This window comes from Poecilia formosa, unplaced genomic scaffold (assembly GCF_000485575.1).
Source record: "Poecilia formosa unplaced genomic scaffold, Poecilia_formosa-5.1.2 Scaffold332, whole genome shotgun sequence".
Lineage (NCBI taxonomy): Eukaryota > Metazoa > Chordata > Actinopteri > Cyprinodontiformes > Poeciliidae > Poecilia > Poecilia formosa.
The window spans coordinates 522,578-543,595 of NW_006800271.1; the positions used below are offsets into that span (position 1 = coordinate 522,578).

At 36.7% G+C, this 21,018-nt stretch overlaps 1 protein-coding gene across 1 annotated transcript; it reads left to right on the forward strand.

Moving 5' to 3' along the window:
• The first annotated feature begins 12,274 nt into the window (after positions 1 to 12,274).
• sap30l (sap30-like) lies at positions 12,275 to 18,914 on the forward strand. Its single transcript, XM_007573538.2, has 4 exons — positions 12,275 to 13,057; positions 14,183 to 14,305; positions 15,200 to 15,298; positions 17,496 to 18,914. The coding sequence occupies exons 1-4, from the start codon at positions 12,872 to 12,874 to the stop codon at positions 17,622 to 17,624; spliced, it is 537 nt and encodes a 178-aa protein (XP_007573600.1). The 5' UTR covers positions 12,275 to 12,871; the 3' UTR covers positions 17,625 to 18,914.
• The last annotated feature ends 2,104 nt before the right edge of the window (positions 18,915 to 21,018 follow it).

Below are 21,018 nucleotides of genomic sequence, written 5' to 3' on the forward strand. Positions count from 1 at the left end.
AAGGTTTGTTTTTACAGAGGTGAGCAGCCAGAATTGAGTTATTGATTAATAAACTTTGTCATGTTTGATACATAAAACATTTTTATAACTGAATGTAACATAGTTACTTGACTGTGCTATAAATTTCCACTATATGCCTGGAAAATACAGAATACTGCCTCTTTAACTTTAGCTAGAATATCACCTTTGTATCTCTTAAGGGTGTTTTAGGATTCTTTGAACCAGCTAACACAAAGAAACTGCATCTACATCTTTTTCTAGTAATTTTAGTGGCATTGATTAAACTGCATTTATAACTGCCTGTTGTATGATATTAACGCAGACGCATCAACACACCACACTAATAGTGTTAAGAATTGTAGAGGGCACAGAAAAACGTCACGGCACACAAAGTAAAAAACGACTCTTCCTGCTGCCTGTCTCGGTCCCACTGTGGTAATGTCAGTCAGGTAAAATGGAAAATCTTTGAGAGTCAAATTTGATTTGGACTGACGAAGGTCACTGGAAAGACAAGCCAACTAATTCACAAAATAAAGATTGATTTTGATTGCTTAACGTCATTTTCCAGCTCCAATTTCTTGCAATATTTCACAGCTGCCTGGGGATGATGCTGTGTTTGACTGAGCTTACAAACAATATTCGACAGCTCATTCCGTGAGTGCAGATGACTGTCACCTTGAGGTTGACTAATGAAGCCAGAGCCTCAGATCCTGTAACTGTGAAACAGCAAGACGTTAAAGTCACATTAATGGGGTAATTCAACTTCTAAGCTAGTGCTATATCACAAAAAAACTACAAAGATGGAGTACTACTTTTTCAGTGCCTCCTGTGTATTTCTTTTAAGAAAAAAACACTTTCTTGATTTGATTTTTACAGTAAGTGGATCAATTTCTAACCTGTGAATATTATTATGCAATAAAAAGCAGCCTTTACTACTAATGGTGTGTTTTTGTGGACTGCACATCACTATTGATATCTGTCAAAATGACAGCATCTCTTGATTTTTCTGTCAGTGTAAATAGTGGCCTGTGGTCCAGTCCCCATATTTTGAGCTTGATGAAACAGATGACGGGTGTTGAGAACAGATTTCCAAGGAGACTCTGAGGTCACGCAATGTTTTTGTCTGATCTTTATTTAAAAAAAAAGAAAGAAAGTAAAAACAGATCTGCTTTTGACAGAAGTAGAGACATAAGACTGCAGCACACAAATGATTGCCAAAGGAACCTTTGTTATTGTGGCAATCAATCGTCTCTAATTAAGCATAATTCTTTGCAACAACAAGGATGGGAACTACACACCATACTTATTACGACAATTATATGCCTGACTGGTTTCAGAATGGCCAGAGAAGAGAGAGAACAGAAAACAGGCTCTGCACTGCTGAGGAGCAAAGTTTTAAGGAAACATTGTAAATATTGTATTTCCACAACTACAATTTGTCACCTTCAGTTCAATAAATAGTTTTTTTTTAAGAATGGTAAAAAAGGACGTGCAGCTGTAAAAATTATTCTATTACTCTTAAACTTAGCCTATTTTCAAATGGGCACAAGTTAACTTAAAAATATAATATTAATAACTTTCTGTGTTGTATAGTCAAGTTGGTAAATTACAGTGATAATATTCTCATTTCAGCTTAGCTGCTAATGCCTTTTATTCCCCTCTGGGTTGGTATTGCTATGATCTAAAAGGAGCCCCTTTTTCCTCCTCTTAAAAATGTAATTTAACTGCAGTTATAAGTATATTCAGCTAATGCAGGCTGGTCTTTTTTATAAAAAGTCATTTTGTAATATTCACTTTGTCTTTCTCAAGGAGGTAAATACACAAAAGAGAGTTTACAGAGTAAATGGGAAATGAATGATAGTAATAATATTCTGGGCTTTATAGGAATTCTGTTAAATGATATAGAGAAATTAAAAATCTAGTGGACAGAAGTGAAAAAAATGGAGAATCTGACAAGACAAAAGTTGCACTTGAACATTTTGTATAAATTGATGGATAAGAACATTACTCATATTCAAATTAAGGATCAGATTTATAGAGTCTCAAATAGACCTTCTAAACGCATCTATGTTGCTATCATACTGAAAATGCTGAAACTGTATTTAGCCTCAAGTTTGGCCCTTTTAAAGACAAAGGTTTTCTTTTTAGATGTGCCCTTTTCCTGTGGACGTTTCATGCTAATTAACCCAACAAATTAAGTTTAAATGTCAAGTTAGTTTGAGTGGGCTGCTGGTATTTTGGCCTCATTAAGGATATTTTTAATTGGTGTGGTTGTTCTGCGACTTTTAGCAAGTGATAATGGTCTAAAATAAGGGTCTGATAACTCAGTTGGAACATTTGCAGGTTGGCGTTGTGTTTGCAGCTTTAGTAGCAGTTCTTCAAATGTAATGTCTTATCTGGCAAATTTTTCCTTAAAATAATAAATGTATGGGATTTGGTCAACAAATCCAAATCCAACAGAAGGTTTCAAACACTCGCGGTGAAGTTGTGTGATTTGTTCTCTTTTCTGTGTTGTTTCAATTTGGTGATACAGCAGAAACATAAAACAGGTCATCTGTTTGAACAATTCAATTAAAATATGGAATTATATTTTTTGACAGTGCTGTAAAAATATTTTTTCTCCCTCACAGACAAAATTTTAATATTGGAAAAAGATAACTTGATTAAGCACACAAAGAGGCATTCAAATGATTTATATCAAACCAACAAGTTCCTGTATAAGACAGGAATGACCTTCTTGTTAAATCATGACTAATATATGATTAAATAATTTTTTAGTTCCGTTTCACAACCCAACCTTGACTCTCAACTAATTGTGCTTTTTTTCCCCACCTTTTGGACCCAAAGAAAAAAGCCTTTGTTCTCATTATTTATCGTCATGGAAATAATAGTCACACAGATTCTATCTGTTTAGTTATCAGGAAAATCTTGTTTTTCTACAGAGTTCTTGCCTTTGATCAAACAGAAAGAAAACAAAAACAAGCAGTTCATTTAAACACGCTTTCCAATCTAGCACTGCAATTCATTTTCACCTCCATGGTGCTTTGTCCCCTGCCTCCTCATTTTCTCCCCTGAGATGAGATGCAATACTTGGCTTTTTATAAAAGTCCAGCTGAGCTTTTCATTGTCGCTGACTTCTCAATTTTCTCCCCAAACCTCATGAAACCTAATCTAATTTTCTGTTCTGCAGACAGAGCGGTCCTGTGTCACTCACAGCCCCAATTTGACTTTTCATTTATGTAGGATCTCTGCCTTAGAAAAAAAAAGTCATGAAGCTGTCAAGTACCATATAAAAGAATATTGAGAAGGATGACAGAGAACAAATGGAGAGAGAATGTGACCATGATGTAGCAGTTAATAAGAAAATATTTAAAGTTTGCCTCAGTGTATTGAAATTTTAGCTCAGATATTCAGCACAGTATTGTTGCATTTTGGATATTTAAACATAAGTTAATTTCTAGAATTACATGGAGAAATGTTGGAGAAACATTTTCAGTAAAAATAGAACCAAATCAAGTAAAATTTTATTAACTTTGTGTTAGCAACTTATTGGCATTTATAGAAAAATAATGTAAAATGTATGCATAGTAAGGGTTAATCTTCAGCCAGAGTTCATTTCCCTGCCCTAACAAGAATGAGAGCTGACTAACTTAATTAATCAATCAATTGAACTTTTTAAGTGTTTCCTCCAGTTTTCTGACACTCACAGTATTTAACATGAATCTCAATGAGGCAGGAGGAGATTGTCTCAGGCAGGAGGATGAACTCTTCTTCAACTCGCCAGTTTATTTTAATAACAGCAGTGAGAGAAGAAGAAACAGAGATTTAAAGCTTGAAAAATGATCCATAGACAAAGTTTTTAGTAACATCAGATGACTTTTTAATTGCTTTTAATGTCAGATTGAAGCTGGTTGTCACAGACATTTCTAAAACTAAAAGCTAAATCCTTGATGTTTAAGAAGTAATTATGTTTCTAAATGATTTCAAGGAGTTTAACTTTGAGGAAAGAAATAAAAAGAAAAACTCAGATAAATATTTAAATTTTGTTGGATCCCTGGATACCTTTCACTGGCCACCTTTCATATTCCAAGTGTAAAGCAATAAAAAGCAGATGTTTCTGCTCTTCTGTTTTCCCATTGTGTATTTTAAAAAATTTGTTTCTTCTAAATTTGTGGAAATGAAAGAGACTGTTTTTGGAACTTCAAATCCTATCACAGCTTTAAATCGTGTGTAGAAATTGATTAACTTCTGTTCATAACAGCACAGGTAATGTGGGGTCGAAGGAGCAAAATTCATTAGTTTTAGCATGATGTCACTGTTTATTTTCATAATAATTATTAATTTTCATTTTAAGGAATCAAATATGTGAATAAAATTCCATAAAATCTCCCAGATAATCAGATAATCAATAACCACATTTATTAGGAATGAACTCATTGCATCAGTTTTGCTTCCAGTTTAAAGTATTCAGCATCTTGATGTGAGATTAACTGACATTATTATAGGGTCAGATTGGCATCAAACTGTAGAAGTGGCCCACATGTGCAGCAAACATTGTAGAGTTTAATGAGGTTGAATTTTTTTGATATGCCAATAAATTCTGCAGCAGCCATGCAAAATGTGTAAGCAAAAAATAAATAAATTCTATTCTACACTTAAAAAATTCAACTCAACTGAGATTCAGATTTTACGAAACTTTTATCTGTTTTACTGCTTTGTTTACTATGTCCTGTTTTTTTTTTCATTTATTTACATTGTTGCATTGTTGTATGTTTAGCTTTCTCATTTTGTTTGATATTTTCAATTATCTTTATATTATTAAAGTTATTGATGATGATGATGATGAGGATGAGGATGAGGATGATGATGATGATGATGATGATGATGATGATGATGATGAGGATGATGATGATGATGATGATGATGATACAATATCAAACTTTTATTAAGGTGATGTGGGAACAGTGCTTTATTATGTTATTCTGTCTTTCTTAACACAAAAACCGGATGTGAAATCTGCATTTTCTCATTTGTGGATTATTACCATAATGTACAATCTACTGATTTCCCAGTCTGTGTGATGGATTGATAGATGGGTAGATTGATAAAATGTATAAATGAAATGGATGGATAGATGCCCAGGGATTACCCCCCCAGTCGCACTCCGCTGCCCTAACAGGATTCGGTAGGTATAGATGATGCATGACTTAAATCCATCCCATGATCCTGTCCTGGTTTTAATTTTTGTAGATTCCAAACTTATTGCAGATGCATGACTTGTCTAAAAATAATAATTTTAGAGTCTAATAAGTTTGGGTTTCACATTTAGTATTAATGTTTTTAAAATTAAACCAATGATGCCACTTTTCCCCTACAAATTTAGTTTTTTTGACAAGAGAGGATAGAGAAGGTTGAAAGGACAGGACTGCTCGATCAATGTAAATCCCCCCCACATTGCGAGGTTACAGGGGTGCATCCATAAATCATCTGGAAAGACGGTGAACAGATTGAATTGTCACAACTCCGGCTGGAACAGACAAGGTGAATGAGAAAGGAATGAGCTCCTGTCTTCCTCTCTGGCATTCAGAACAGGGATAGACTGCCTTTAGAGAAATGTGGGCACAACAGAGTAATATATGTTTGGCTCATGTTTGGGTGGCAGGGAGGATTGAGCCGAGGCGTCATGGCGCTATATTAGAATTCGGTCTGGTTAAATTAGCTTTTTTTTTCAGGTTGCTGTTTAAGATGCAGGTCCTGAGTTTTGTCTTGCATATAGAAGGGAGGTTAATACAAAACGGTTCATTTGCAGGAATGTTAATAATCCAGTTTATGAGACCTGTACAAATCATAGTCTGCTCATAAGTGACTTATAAAATGAAAAAAAAAAACATGTTGGATTTAAAACCAGATGAAATATTCTGAAACAGATATTTTTCTAGCAAGAAAACAAGAAATTTGTTTTAATGAACACTATAGTGTGAAGGTAAAGCCAAATACGTTCAACTTTGATTTCACAACTGAAGCTGTGTGCACCGAAAAAGATTTCCATGTAGCTGAGGTCAGGAACTAAATATGTTTTTAGAGAAAATTATCTCTGAGCAATTTTCAGAGAAATTGCTTTCATTTCCCTGAAATTAAATCAATTTCAAAGTTCAAGGTCAACAGAAACATGACCTTTTCCCCAAACAATTATCCATCAGTGCAACCGCATTTTACAAAATTCTGTGTTATCATTGTATTCTGACAAAAATGTGAATTCACTAATGGAGAATGTTTTTTCTGCATTATCTATATCTTAACCTAACCAGTGACTCGATGGATGGATGGATGGATGGATGGATGGATGGATGGATGGATGGATGGATGGATGGATGGATGGATGGATGGATGGATGGATGGATGGATAAGGAAGTAAGCCATACTTTTCCGATTTTATTTACAATAAATCATAAAAACTCTGCGTCATTTGTCTTCAACTTTACAACTGTGCACCGCTTTGTGTTGGTCTTTCATATGAAATCCCAATAAAATGCTTTAAAATTTATATATGAATAGGAAAAAGTTAACACTTCAAGAGGCAGGAATATTTTGGAAGATCTTTTATCAAACAAAACACAAGTCAGATTTTTAACTTATTACATTTTTATGTTGTTGTCTTCTGTTAAAATATTGGTTCTGATGTACCTTCTCTTCTTCCATGGAGATAGCTTTCAGGCAAATAGAAATTCAACAACAACTAACAAATAAAGCGAGTACAGCACACTCAACAAAGAGCATTATCATGGCGCAGAGCAAATTGTTTGAATTACTGAGACAGCCTTCTGCCGTCGCTTTCACCTAACATTATCAATTTGCATATGAGTATGCACCATCTGTCTGTGGAGTTGCCCTTTCCAAATGCCATGAAAGGTCAGAAAGCAATAAGTCAAAGTGCCACCCTGCTTGGCAAGGAGGCTCCGTTTCACATGCTCAGTTATGCACCGAAAATTGTAAACAGTAAACATAACTCAGAAATTGATCATGAATGAATCGTTATTTCATTCTGTGTTTTCCAGCCAGATTTCAGATCCCTGACCTGTGCAGCTCAGTGTGACCTGATATTTTAGATTTCATTACCAACAGAGCACTGAAGCCATTGGCGGTGGCCATACATGTATTGATGCTTCTTTAATATATTTTTTTTCTCCACTGTATTTTAATCAATACACGTTGGGTGTTTTATTTATTTATTTTTTTTTTTTTGATGACTGAGACAGTCACCAGGTAGGAACTGCTTCGAGCTGAATGCCTCTCTGCTGGAAAACTCTCTGGAGGACTTTAATTCTAAAAATCAATAAACAAGGGCTCCTGGTAAACTGGTCATAGAAATAGTTAATGTGTCCTTAATTCACAAACATGTTTTCTTGACAGTGATGTGTCTCAACCTACAGGTTTACTATTTTGGTCTTTAAATTTGGGAAATTTGATTTTGTGCCTGATGAACCACTTTTGCAGTGATTTGGCCATTTGTTGCTCTGCTGATAGACATTGTGACATTATAATTTTTAGTTTTCTTCTTCAGGCCACCAGATTTCTATTTAAAGGGTCTTGGTGTATCAAATGATGAACTGTACTCTTATAAGGACTTCAAGGCAGAGCCATAGCATCACTGTTCTTTTACCATAGTCATCCTTTATCTAACATCAATTCCAATATTTAATATTGGTTTTGTCTGTCCAAAACTGATTATTTCTGGTAGTCACACAAAGGTTTAACAAAAATGACATACTTTTGGAAAAGTAGAAGGTATTAGTTATCTTAATATCAAACTGAAATGTACATAGCATCAAATTGTTGCTATGGAGACTTGGTATCCTAATTCTTCGCATGGTGACATTAATAAACTTAGGCCATCTTCCAGGCTTATCCATCACATTTCCCAATCGATTTCGAAAACTTTTAAAGTGTTTCTGTGGCTGCAGATGCTATGACCTTGGTGTGTGGCTGTGATTTTGTGCTTAAATGGTTACAAAATCATCAGTCATGTTCAGCCGTTCCTGACAGACTCAAGCCATCAGCATCTTTGAGTGTTACTCAGTCCAGTTGGTGAATGTTGTCATGATTACTTTTGCTCCATGATTTGTTCCTTTTATCTCCGAAGATGAACTTCATGTAGTTTCAGAGAACTTTTCGAGTTAACACCAAGATCAAAATCACACCTACGAATTTGTTAGAAGTGATTTATATAGATGTTTTCCCTCTAAAACGTAAATGTACCTAAATTTAAGGTTAAAAGCTTTTCATGTACTGTCTGAGGCCCTGCAATAGACTGGTGACCAGGTGTCCAGGGTGTACCCCACCTCTCTTCTGTTGAACGCTGGAGATAGGCACCATCACCCCTCCAACCTCACTAGGGACAAGGGCAGATGATGGATGGATGGATGGATGGATGGATGGATGGATGGATGGATGGATGGATGGATGGATGGATGGATGGATGGATGGATGGATGGATCTTGTGTGAGCTTCTGCCACTGCATTAAGCTACACTTAGTTTTAGATTTTATTAATTTTTTTTTACTATTGGTTGGTTGTGAGCTCAAGGCTAACTACTGTCTAAGCTATTAAAGAAAACAAAAAACTTAAATGCTTCATCTGCAAAATATGTTCAAATATGTTTTCATGTCATTGTGACATTCAGTTTTTTTTTTTTCTGAAATTAGTATAATGTTCGAAGGATAAATATTTTTCATATTGACAAAAAACTATAAAGTCAAAATCAGCTGGTTTGTCAGTTTACTAAAAACATAAATTTTACTGTGAAATCTTTTCCCTCACATATTTGCTGTGCAAGGCCACCAGCCGCACAAAAACATGTATTCCAGATTGAACACCATCCATCTCATTCTACTGACCCACAACTTGAGTAGGTTGTGTTCCAGCCCTTCAGTGAAAACCGTATCATTATGTTCAGACAGTTTCGTACTTGAAATATTCCTCCTGAGCGGAGCGGACCTCCGTGTCCTTTCCCATTCTATGGCAAGTCAGACGTGGAGACAGTGGAGGAAATGTTCCGTTCCTTTTTGTGACAGGCAGAATAATTGGCTCCAGTCACAGTCTGTCCACTGGAAAAGCATCTGCTTTTCATACACTCTTCAGACACACTAGCAGAAGAGCAAGCACAGGTATGAAGAGGCAGAGCCCTGTGTGGAAGACAATGTGCCTAAATGTATTTCAGTGATATTAGGCCTGAAGGCTTTGTTACACATCAAAACATTGGTAGATGTTTTGGTAGACTAGACAACATCAGGTAGTCTAGTCTGTGAGCAAATTTGCTTGCTGAAGGACATTTTGTGAATAAAATAAATTGTGAGAAGATGTGAAAACATGACTATGAAGTCCAGATATTGCATTTTTACAGTAATCAGTGTTTGTCCATGTACTGAAGCACAAATCTAATTCTTCTCTTGTGTTGGAACAATCCCTCAATGTTTAATCACTTAATGAAAGTTTTGGATTTAAAGGACTGTTATCAGAGGAACCAGCACAGTCTTGTTTTGTCTAAATCTTTAAAAAAAAACTTCCATGCAGATACTTTTTTTCTAAATAGGATCCCAACAAAATTCTTTCTAGAGCTCCACCACAGTTATGTCTCTCTGGAAGAAAAATTATGAATCTGCTTAACAGTTTCTCCCAGGTCTGAACAATGAACAATATGAACAATAAAAAAAAGTAATATTGCACAATCCCAAATGTTTAAATTGATAATGGAATAAGTGTTTCCTTAGTATGACACTTTCTTGTAGTGTAGTTAAGTTTCACTTTCGGTTTACTCTGTTTTCTACAGGATCTGCTGCTCTAGTATGACACCTGGTGGTTTTTTAAAGTCACAACATATATTTAAAAAAGCAATCCAGCCAAAACAGAAAGACCTATCCACCTCCACCTCGTGCCCAGTTCCACAATAAACAAACTACAGCATGGAAGGATGGAAAGATATATATTCTTCATTTTAAAAGTAATTGCACTTGGGTCTTCATCTTTCCAACCTGGAACAAGAACGATTCAATAAATCATTAAAATACACAATTATAAAGACGGGCATTCCCATGATGAATGGCTATAAACACATTCATGGCCTTGTCCTGAATTACAGATAGATTAATTTCTAGGTAGGATATTTTTACAAACTAATGCATGCCTGATTTGTTTTATGAAAGGCTTTAAATTAAATTCTCTGACAATGACAGGATCATCTGCATACTTTATGATAGCTCTTTAAAATAATCTTCTTCTCTTTAAATAGATTCTTTGGGCACGCTTCCATCCCTTTTCACTTCAATCATCTCAGTGATTGAACGTGTTAAAACACTTTTTTTTTTTTTCAAAATGTTAATGTCATAATCATTTCTTCTACCCACACAGAAGCTGGCAGAGCTTTTAGGCAGCAGTGATTTACTCATCAGTGAACATAGCTTCTCAGCACAGGCCATTTCCCAGAGTCTCCAGGGATGTCATATTGCTCAGCTTGTCGCTCCCGCTCCCAGATTGATGTGTGGGGGACAACTTTGAATACACTGAGAGACCACTTCACATCTTATTGCCTCTTAGAGACATTTCCCTGATGATAGCAGTACGAGAATCCTGTTAATGTTATGCTGCTCCATCATCTGCCACTTTTAAAGTCAATCAGTCAGTGGACAATCTGCATTTCCTTCCTCTCAAGGGGAGGCACCAGGTTATTAAATTCCTGCCCACTGCCACCATCAAAAATACTCTTTAAAAAGTGTTTACTGGGTTAAGAAACATTTCAGGAAAAGATAAGATATCCAAATGCCTTTTGCTCTTTCATTCGTTCTTTTATGGTGTGACCTCTTACATTGTTTTCCTACATTAAGCTATCAGCTCAGCAAGATGAGGCAGTGTGAATACAAGGGCAAATATCACATTTGGAAAATGACAGCAAAATTACACTAGTATTCAGAAGCTCGGTTTTAAAATTGCTGCCTTCTAAAATAAATTCAAGGAAACAATCTGCCATAACAGCCAAGCTTTTGCAACAATTTGTTGCCATTTGTTCAGGGAGGGTGTTCAGGGTATTGGATGTGGCTGAGATCAGGGAACTGTTTCAAACCAAAAGCACAAAAATCATAGTGTTTGTTATGAACGTTAATATGTGCAATCAGATTGTCATAGTTGGACAATATGGTTAATATCAAGGGGTTCTTTGTTTCATGAGAAACATCGACTGGCAAAAACAACTGGTGTGTGTCAGGTGAAGCTCACCGTTGACTTGTCTTAGACAAAAATGTGTTTGACTCCATCTGTGATAAATTATGGTGCATTTTCACTTGTTAGGGGGTATAATGATAAATTTAAATGTTGTAGGGAAGATGTTCTCCTCTGACAACATGTAACAGAGAAGAAGCTGCTTGACCAACACACCTAACTGGCAATGATCTGAACAACTTACTGAAACAGTTTCCTCACACTAACACCATTTACACATAATAAATAGGATAGTGATAGAATAGGGCTCCTATCTGGGAAGACGAGCACCCACTTAAACTTCAGACCTCAAAATGATTCTATTGCTGTGTTGACACTTCAAGAGCTGTTCAGGAACTAACAACTTCAATAAACTGGAGTAGTGATTTAAGAGTGATACATAAACCCCTCCAGATTATCCATTTTATACAATTTAGAATTCCTGAGAATGCCAAAAATATTATACAATCTTTAAAGAGATGTGCTGCTGCCCTTCTTTTCAAATTTATTAGTAAGCTTTTGTCTCCACCTTGTGATGCACAAGAGGATTGCATTATGGTTTAGTCCAGAATGAATGCTGTTCCGTTCAGTATACTGCGGGTAGAAATAGAAAGTAATTCACCAAACGTGTTTAATTAAGTTCACATTCTTGTAGACTTTAAAGGAGTAAAAAAATTTATCAAGACTTGTAATATTAACTATGGCATAATGAGGCAAAACTTGACCAAACTCTATCTATCTATCTATCTATCTATCTATCTATCTATCTATCTATCTATCTATCTATCTATCTATCTATCTATCTATCAACTATATTATTGAAACTTGAATAACTTAACTGTGAAACTTAGTACCGTAAATATTTAATTTCCTATGTGTGCTGCTGCGTAATTAAAAGGCCATCTGATCTAACTGTTTCTAACGCCATATTCAACGCCTTTTCATAGTAGAAAACGGTTGAAAACTGATGTTTGCTACATCAAATAAGAATATAGATTTTGTAAATTAAGCCCGCCTTCAGGAAAAAGTTGGCCAATCACCGTCCAGGGCAAGAACTTCCGCCACACGGACGGAGCATGTTCCATTGTACCGAGCAGTTCTAAAAGAGTGTCGCAGTTTTGGAGGTGTCAACTGTTAGAATTCCGTTAAAGTTGCTTTGATTGTGGTGACCAGTTGTCGCTACTTAGTGAAGAAATCAGATGAGGTCGTTGACGACAGAGTAACGGGCGACTGCAGGGACAGAGTGCGGTGGTTCTCACCGAAGGAATTCCATCCAGCCTCAGCGGCGGCTCTTCCACCTTCTTCCGCCGGTTAGCACCGTAGCTAAACAGCCCTAGCCGCGGTTTGTTTTAACTCCCGTGAATCCGATGAGTGGAATGTTTTTAACCCGGATGCATCTCAGTTCGAGTCGGTCAGAGTCACAGACGACGACGGCTGTTAGCTGCGGGATTAGCCGCTAAGCCGAGTTAGCTACTTGGCTAGCCAACTGTCTGGTCGCCTTGTATAAAAACAAACAAACAAACAAACAAAAACAAAAAAAACCAACACGACGTGTAGTCGGATACAAACGTTGTTCTGGTGAATATTTATTACTTGGACTTGAATTTCACCGCAAACGTGCAGAATGAATGGGTTCAGCACAGAAGAGGACAGCCACGACGGCCCGCCGGCTCCACCGTTTTACGGCCAGAGCTGCTGTCTGATCGAGGACGGGGAGCGCTGCGGCCGCTCGGCTGGAAACGCCTCCTTCAGCAAGAGAATTCAGAAGAGCATATCGCAGAAGAAGCTGAAGCTGGACATCGACAAGAGTGTAAGATCACTTTTTTTTTTCTGAATGTTTACTGAAATTTCCGTTAAAAAGAAGTTTGGGACTCGAAGTCCTCAGCTGTTGTCGATGTGCTGCTGTTGTTTACGGAGTCCCGCATGTTGACTGCGACTTTAACCGTCAGGCGTTATGTAGGACAGCACTGTCGGCCCGCATCATCTTCCAGCGGTGTCACTTTTTTCTAACACACCCCCTATGCTCTGTTTGTGGCTTAATCTTTATTTTATTTTTTTGTGTGTGTGGTTAGTAAGCTTTTCTAAAGATGCAGGGCTAAATTTTGTCGTTTTTCGCCGACGAAAATACATCGGTAAAAACAACTGATCAACCATAGGGGAATTTGTTAAAGAATATTCTTAGTGATACTGAACAACTAATGAATCAAGTTAGATCACAACTGGCAAAGACAGTTGCAATATCGGGTAAAACAATAGCTCTTATCATGTTCAAAGCAGGAAACTGTTTACTTCTAAGAAATGTTCAACAAGTTTATGATAGAATAAAAACACCATGTTGGTACTACAAAACAAACATGAATAACTTTGCAAACTAACTTTTTAACCCTACACTAGGCACAACATGGGATGAGATTCTTACAAAATCCTAACTTTCAACTAAAACGCCTTACTTTCACAGTCTCACTGTATTTCCTCAAACACTAGTGTAATATTGTTGCTTTTATTTATTGATCAGGAAGAGCCATTTCTTCACGCTAGAATGATTCAATATAAGTATTTCATCTGGATTTTAAACATCAGCTTTGACATACATAAAAATGTTTATTGATCAAACTATACCTTTTTCTTGTCTTATTAATAGAGTAATATTAAGTCGATCAATTAGGTGGTTTATTTGCTAACATATTTTCCTGCTGTCAGCTATACAACAGGTGTCGACCCATTGTGTTAAAACAGTGTTAGCCTAATATCAGAGTAATATTTTTTGTGAATAAAAATATTTCCAAACAGCTGAAAAAGTTACTCTTTCTTGGAACTTCAGTGTTCTCAAAATCACAGCTTTTTAAAATATTTGCTATAGCATGATACCATAATCATGGCAGAAATATGCTTTCATTTCCAATGGTTGACCTGAAGTTGTTTTCCTACCTTCCAGGTGCGGCATCTCTACATCTGTGATTTTCACAAGAACTTCATCCAGAGCGTCCGCAACAAGAGAAAGAGGAAGACGAGTGATGATGGAGGGGAATCCCCTGACCATGATGTGGAAGTGCCTGAGGTAAGCTGGGTTAAAGTGGACTGCTGGAACTAGTAAACGTTCTCACACCAGCTGACATGTGTAAATGTTGCTTCAAAAGTAAATTAGATAATATTGTAAAATTTAATTCAATGCATATCTGTGGGGCACCAGGTAGTTACCATTATGCATATGATCTGAAATAATGGAAACATTCAAATGCTCTGAATAACAGTTTTATTATTCAGTGCTTTAAAAATAAACTCTAGTTTCAGAGAGAAACTGCAGAATTTAAGTCCACAAAACACAAGGAAAACCTGCTCCATAAATTGCAATAACAAAATATTTTTCAGTCAAAGGAGATTATAATATATACTCACATACAATGTAAATAAAGCAAGTCTTTTATTTCTAGAATGTTCCTTGAAAATTCAGTCCAAAGTCAGCGTGTGTGATGCTCAGGGAAACTCCAAAAAAACCCAAAAAAAACAAAGAGCTCCAGCCCAGGAACTACACGTCTCAGCATGTAAAAGTTCAAAACGTGACAGGAAAAGGTTGAACAAGAGCGACTTGTTTGGAAGGGTTGGAGGAGATCCAGCAAGATTTAGATTTGCAAAGTTTTATCTGACACATTTCTTTGGACAGACGAGACCAGCATAGAGATGTTCAGTAGCAATTCACATCATCATGTCAGGTGGCAACCAAACACCTCAAACCACAAGGTGGTGGGAGGGTGATGATTCGAGTTGGTTTCACAGCTGCACGACCAAAAAACCTGAAGTCATGGGGATGTTCTTCACACAGCTTTCCTACATGTTTTAATTGTAAAACCAGTTGTTCACTTCCTCAAAGTTGCCATTGGTCAAAGAACAGATCAGAAGGCCGTCTTCTGCTTCTTGACGTAAAACGTTCTCATCACTGTGTTGGTGTGTTCAGGTGGATCTGTTCCAGCTGCAGGTGAACACGCTGAGACGCTACAAGCGACACTACAAGCTGCAGACCAGACCCGGCCTCAACAAGGCCCAGCTGGCAGAGGTAAACACCCGCGCACACACACAGCGTTCTATCAATAGCAAGTTACGCATCAGCTTCTATATTCAGTTGCATACTCTTACAGATGGTCAGATCCTTCAGTTTGTCTTAAATGTGTCTTGTTGTGTTTTTGAGTTTTGTCATGCATGATAAAGGTTTTGTCTTGCTGTTGATTAAAAGAAAAAAAAAGAGCATGCTGTGCTCAAACTCAGTTGGAACTTCATTAACACCTCCAACTACTTTGTATCAATTTTCCACTGGGTTCAAAACTTGGTGTCAGTTTCAGTTTGTTATTGTTAGAAAACAGGCCTTCATTTATTCTGGACAGGTGAGCCATTTGAAGTAATTTCCCACATAGTTCAACAGGGGGTGCTCTATATGTTTCTTTGTCTGTTAGTGATGTGGAAATTCACACTTTCCTAAAACTATTTCATAATACACCATAGACAATTTAAAAAAAGCAGTTTTATTTTCAGGTTGACGATATTTACGAGATGCGTATAAAATGTGTTTGAAATGGTTTTAGCCATCATTTTAGTCATGCCCAAACGAGGTTCTCACACAGTTGCTTTCAGTTTATGGGAAACAAAAAAAACAAAACATTTTTGAACATTTTTTTTTACCAAAACAGTCTAACAATCCTTTTGTAACTTGAGATATTTCATGAGGTTTTATTTCTTTGTAAATAGTTTACGACTGTTGTTGTCAAATGTGTTGTCACTACAGTGTTTGAGCATAGACATGGATCCATGCTAACAAACTCTTTTGGTTAATTAATAAACAATTGGGATATTGAGATGATTTTTAACTGGGACATAATAGAGAGAAATGGTTCATCAGCCTTTTACTAAATACTTCCCGATTTGAGCGCTGAAAATTGTTTACCCACAAACTATTTGCTGGGTCCAGAAGAAGTCTCCAAAGCTGCTTAGAGGTGTAATAATAAAGTCAAATAAGGTCTCTTCACTTTGCATCCTTAGCAGAAATTTAATAAGGCAAAGGAGAGGATTAAGTATTTACCGGAACAGATGGACATCTATCATTTATTGTGATAAATCTCTAACCGTGATAAGAATCTTTATTTATCTTTTTCATGATAAATATGCTATTGATGTTAAAAAAAAGCAAAAAAAAACTGACAGTTTGATCACAAATGTTCTTCTCACTATTGTCTCCAGTTTTGTTTCCATTAGCGTACCAATAAAAATGAATACATTTTAAAATATGATTAAGTGGAGTTACTGTGCAGATAGTGGTATAAATCACTTTTTTAAAGGGACAGTATCATGTATTTTCCTGGCATATAGTCTCACTTTATACCACAGTCAAATAACTGACTGTCAGTTACCACCATCAGTTGTAATAAAAGTGATGTATATGCCATATGTATAAATATGACTTAAAAAAATTTTACTTTACAATTTAACTCCTTGAAATTGGACCTCTGTCTCTTGGAAAACTCCTCCTCTTTCTGCCTATAACAACAGCATAACAACGCCTCTGTTAATCATTTAACAATGTTTTTACCAGCGTTGCAGTAAGAAGTAGCTGATATAATGAGCTCAGTAGATTTGCAGTTCCGCCAGGTGTTTGCTAGTTGCTGCTGGCTAGTCTGAAGGAACTGAGTTGGGGAGGTGAAGGGGAATACTGATCTGAGAGGCAGAAACTTGGAAACTGTTGCTCAGAGGAGGAGCTGCGCCTCAAAGGCGGGGCTAGGTCCACCCAGGCGTTTTGCTCAGCTGAATGGTTGCCACAGGAGTTTAGAGGATTTCTCAAACATGCATGAAAGAATCAAGGCAACATTCCAGGTATGTTTTTGATGAGGAAATAACATAACAACATGTAAAACTAAAAACAAATTGATTTTACATAATACTGGCCCTTTAAGTAAATGGTGTCTCTAAGAAGCTAATTTCAGATCAGGTGTTTTTTTAAGACAATATTTGATGGTGACACCACGAATGCTGTGCTTTCCAGTCACTGTCCGGCTAAACAGTTTATTACCTAAAATACATTTTTTTAATCTTCATCTTGTAAGTTTGTATGGCCCACCCCGAGTTGAGATGATGTGATGTGACCCAGCTTGTTATATTTCTCCATTAAAAGCCAACTCCGGGTCCAGCAGTGGTTTAGCTCGGCAACTTCACCTCGAATGACCACCTTTTTATTCATTTTTAACTTTTTTTCTGTTTCTCCTCAGACCGTGAGTCGTCACTTCAGGAATATACCTGTGAACGAGAAGGAGACGCTCACCTACTTCATCTACATGGTGAAGAGCAGCAAGAGCCGCCTGGACCAGAAGGCTGACGGAGGCAAACCGCTGGACTAAGCTTCCCTCTGCCGTAACCCCAGCAACAGCTCCACACCAAACCTGGACACCACTATCAGCAGCAGCTCCGCCTCAGTCCCCTTCCCACTGTCGGACCAGAACCTTTGCCGTCCTCTCAGGACGTTAAACAGAACTGGAGGAGAAGTGGAGGAAGGACGAGTTTGCTTTCTCGCCGTCACTGACCTCTCCATAAGGGCTGTGGAGAAGCAAGGCTCACTGCGGAGATTTACGTTGTAATACTGTAAAAAAAAAGAAAAAAAAAAAAGAAAAATACAGCATATGATTTGAAATAACTCAGCTGAATGACATGTACAATATTGCTGCCTTAAGAGTTTAAAAAAATGGAGAAACAAAAAACACTTTGTTGGTTATTTTTTTCGTTTTTAGCTGGTGAATAGACTGTTAACACATTCAGGAGGAGGAGGCTGGAGGGGAAGGGGTTGAAACAAATGAAATGTTTGAAAAAGGACACAGGCTCAGGTTCGCTTTCCAGCTCAAATCTAATCACATCATCGATAATAATGTGTAAAATGAAATTTAAAAACCTGAAACCAGTTCTGTTGGCCTGTTTTCAGGTGGAATGTGACTGGATGGTGAGGAACGGTGCAGCGCTTTGAGCCTTTTTTCCTCAGTAGAACGTTGTTTTGTGGGTACACACTGATTTATTTCTGTTCAATTTTCTTTTTAGTTCTGCTTTTATTCTACGTGTTGTTTAAAGATACCTGCATATTTAACAATGAACTGAAACCTCCACTGGGGTAAAATCGGAAATCGAAGGCTTTTTATACTTCAGAACAGAAGAATAACAGGAAGACTTTTTCTCCCAGTTTGTAAGAATTGATTACTGGGAAATGTTTGTCTTGATGCCATTCCTCCATATCAGAATTACTGAAATTCTTAAAGTCTTCACATTTCATTTCCATCTGAAATAATAATGTGAAACAGGCAGTTTCCTTCTGATCTGGTTTGGTTTACAGAAAGGGAAAGCAGGCCGGCTGAAGCCTTCATATTCCTCAGAACCGTCGTCCTCCAGCTGTTCTTGTGGACTGAACTCACTTTACGATTTCTGTTGCATTTTTCTTTGCTTTATTTTGTTTTCCAGTCTGTTGTACCTTTTTTTTTTTTTGCTTGTAGGTTTCTTAGTGTCATGTAGATAACATCCGTCTTTATTAACAAACAGGTCATGCCTCATTATACTGACTGTTGTATTAGAACGAAAACAGAAGAACACATATTTAAGTATGGCTGCGTACTGCTCTTAATATTATTAATAAATGTATTGTACAGGCAGAAGAGATTTTAGGGTTTTTTCAGGAGATTCTAAGGCTTTAGCAGGTGGTTGTTCCACTCCTGTGGTTTTAAAAACTCAACAACTGAGATACCAAACAAAGAAAATGGATGAACCTTCCTGCACCTATTACTGCACACTGCCACTCAGCTGAAAGGCTTTTAGAGTTTTATATAATTAAAAAAAATAAAATAAAATAAAACATTGCTTTGACAGTTTTCAAATAATTTTCAGTCATGAAAAACACTCTAAATTACCTTGAGTGTTTGAAAATTACAGTTGAGAGGCTACAACACCCACAGACTAAACTAATTACCCAGCTAGTGTTACCTTTCATACCAGTCCATGCCCTATTTAAGGCCAATGAACAACTCATTTCTTGTCTGCGTACTTCACAGTTACATGTTTATGTTGTTTTTGTAAAACCTTAGTCATTTAGAAGCACTGCTCATCACAGTATCAGTCAAATTCAGGGTCCGCATCCTTCGAGTGTCGCATATCACATCACATCGATGAGACCGTCGGCTCTCCAGATTCGATGACGGCTTCACCGAATGCGGCCGACTTTAATTCATTCTTTTCACTGAATATGAGAGATGAGTCTGATGCATCCTTCTTAAACCATCATATCAAGTTTCATTGTGGGTCGAACAGGAGACTTTAGTTCTTATAATGATAGCGGATGAACCAGAAGACGGATAATAGTTTTAAATCTAAATATATTAAATGGCGGTACAAAAATTACAAGCAATATTTTGAGCTCCAGTTTTACCAGTTTGTGTTTAGCAATGTCACGGCTGCTAGGCGATAGGACATTGAAAGAGGGAAGGGTAGGAAATAAAAATGTAATGGCTAAGCCATCCAATTTCATAGTTGGTCACTTCTGGTTTTCTGGGTCAACGAAGGACCCGACCTACGTCAGCCAAGTAGATGCTGCCCCTGAATTTGGACTTCTTTTTCTTTCAGTTTTTCTCTTTAGGGGTCGCCACAGTTGTTTTTCCCCACAGTTCCTAAGTTTGGACACATCTTATATTTAACTTTATATTATTTGTAGATCAGTTGACCTGTATTACATGTGATTACAAGACATTTGATCAAACCAAAAAAAGGTCTGAATATTATAAACATTATTCCTTACATTCAATTTTGACTTGATTATTGAAAATGACTCGTATGCTTTTAAAAAAAAATTATTTAAAGGTCTGGAGAGAAACTACAATGAATAAATTTAAAATCACATGAAGAGGTTTGTTTTTGTACTTGGAAAAACTACCAAGTTATGAAAATCGAAGTTTCAGATCCCATCAAAAGTTATCTTTCTGAAGTTTACAGTGAAACAGAAGTTTGAATTCAAACCCAACGCCTATCAGAGTCAGATCAATAGAGTTCAATTTATTCCAAAAAAAAGTGCAGCTCCTAACAATGAGATTCACTTCAATGTAATCCCTTATCCTGAGGAAGCATGAGGGGACGGATGACAGAAATGATTTCCTTTCATAGATATAAACTTTCAGAATCGTCTCAGTGTCTGGCAGAAACACCTGGCTTCAGAGGGTGGGAAGTAGATGAATATCTTTTTGCCTTTAGAGAAAACTATCTCGTATTGTATTCAAAATAAGGCAGCAGAGAGAGTTTCCCAGAGCTGGTAGGATACAGACTCTTCACAACCTCTTGAAAAAAGTAAAAAAAAAAAAAAAAAAAGAAAGAGGAAAAAAATCTGGAAAGTTTCAGAGACATAAAACCACCATTTGGGGTCACTGTTGGTCCCTCAAATAAAATTATTTATTTTTACCTTTTTAGGTGTTTGGAAACTTTCTCAGTAAATACTTGAGTTTATTTTCTGTGAAATAAATATATAACTAAACATCCAAAACGCTTTAAAATACATTAAATCTTTTCAGTTATTTTATAGTGCTTTCTGAGACAAACATCTGAGAGATATAAAAACCAAAAATAAATTGATCAAAGTGCTGAATAAATTGCCAGTGTGGTCGTTTTTTTTTTTTTTTTTTTTTTTTTTTTTCTTTACATTGACCGTTTTACATGTCGGGAGTGAAAAGCTGCGTTAATGTTAGTGTCTCACTCTCGGTTGGTTTCTCTCCTCTC

Excerpts from the sequence above, each read along its gene's own strand:
- sap30l (XM_007573538.2), top strand. The coding sequence starts at position 12,872 with ATGAATGGGTTCAGCACAGAAGAGGACAGCCACGACGGCCCGCCGGCT. Across the intron at positions 13,058-14,182 it reads AGCTGGACATCGACAAGAGT|GTGCGGCATCTCTACATCTG; the intron begins GTAAGATCACTT and ends CCTACCTTCCAG. Across the intron at positions 14,306-15,199 it reads ATGATGTGGAAGTGCCTGAG|GTGGATCTGTTCCAGCTGCA; the intron begins GTAAGCTGGGTT and ends TGGTGTGTTCAG.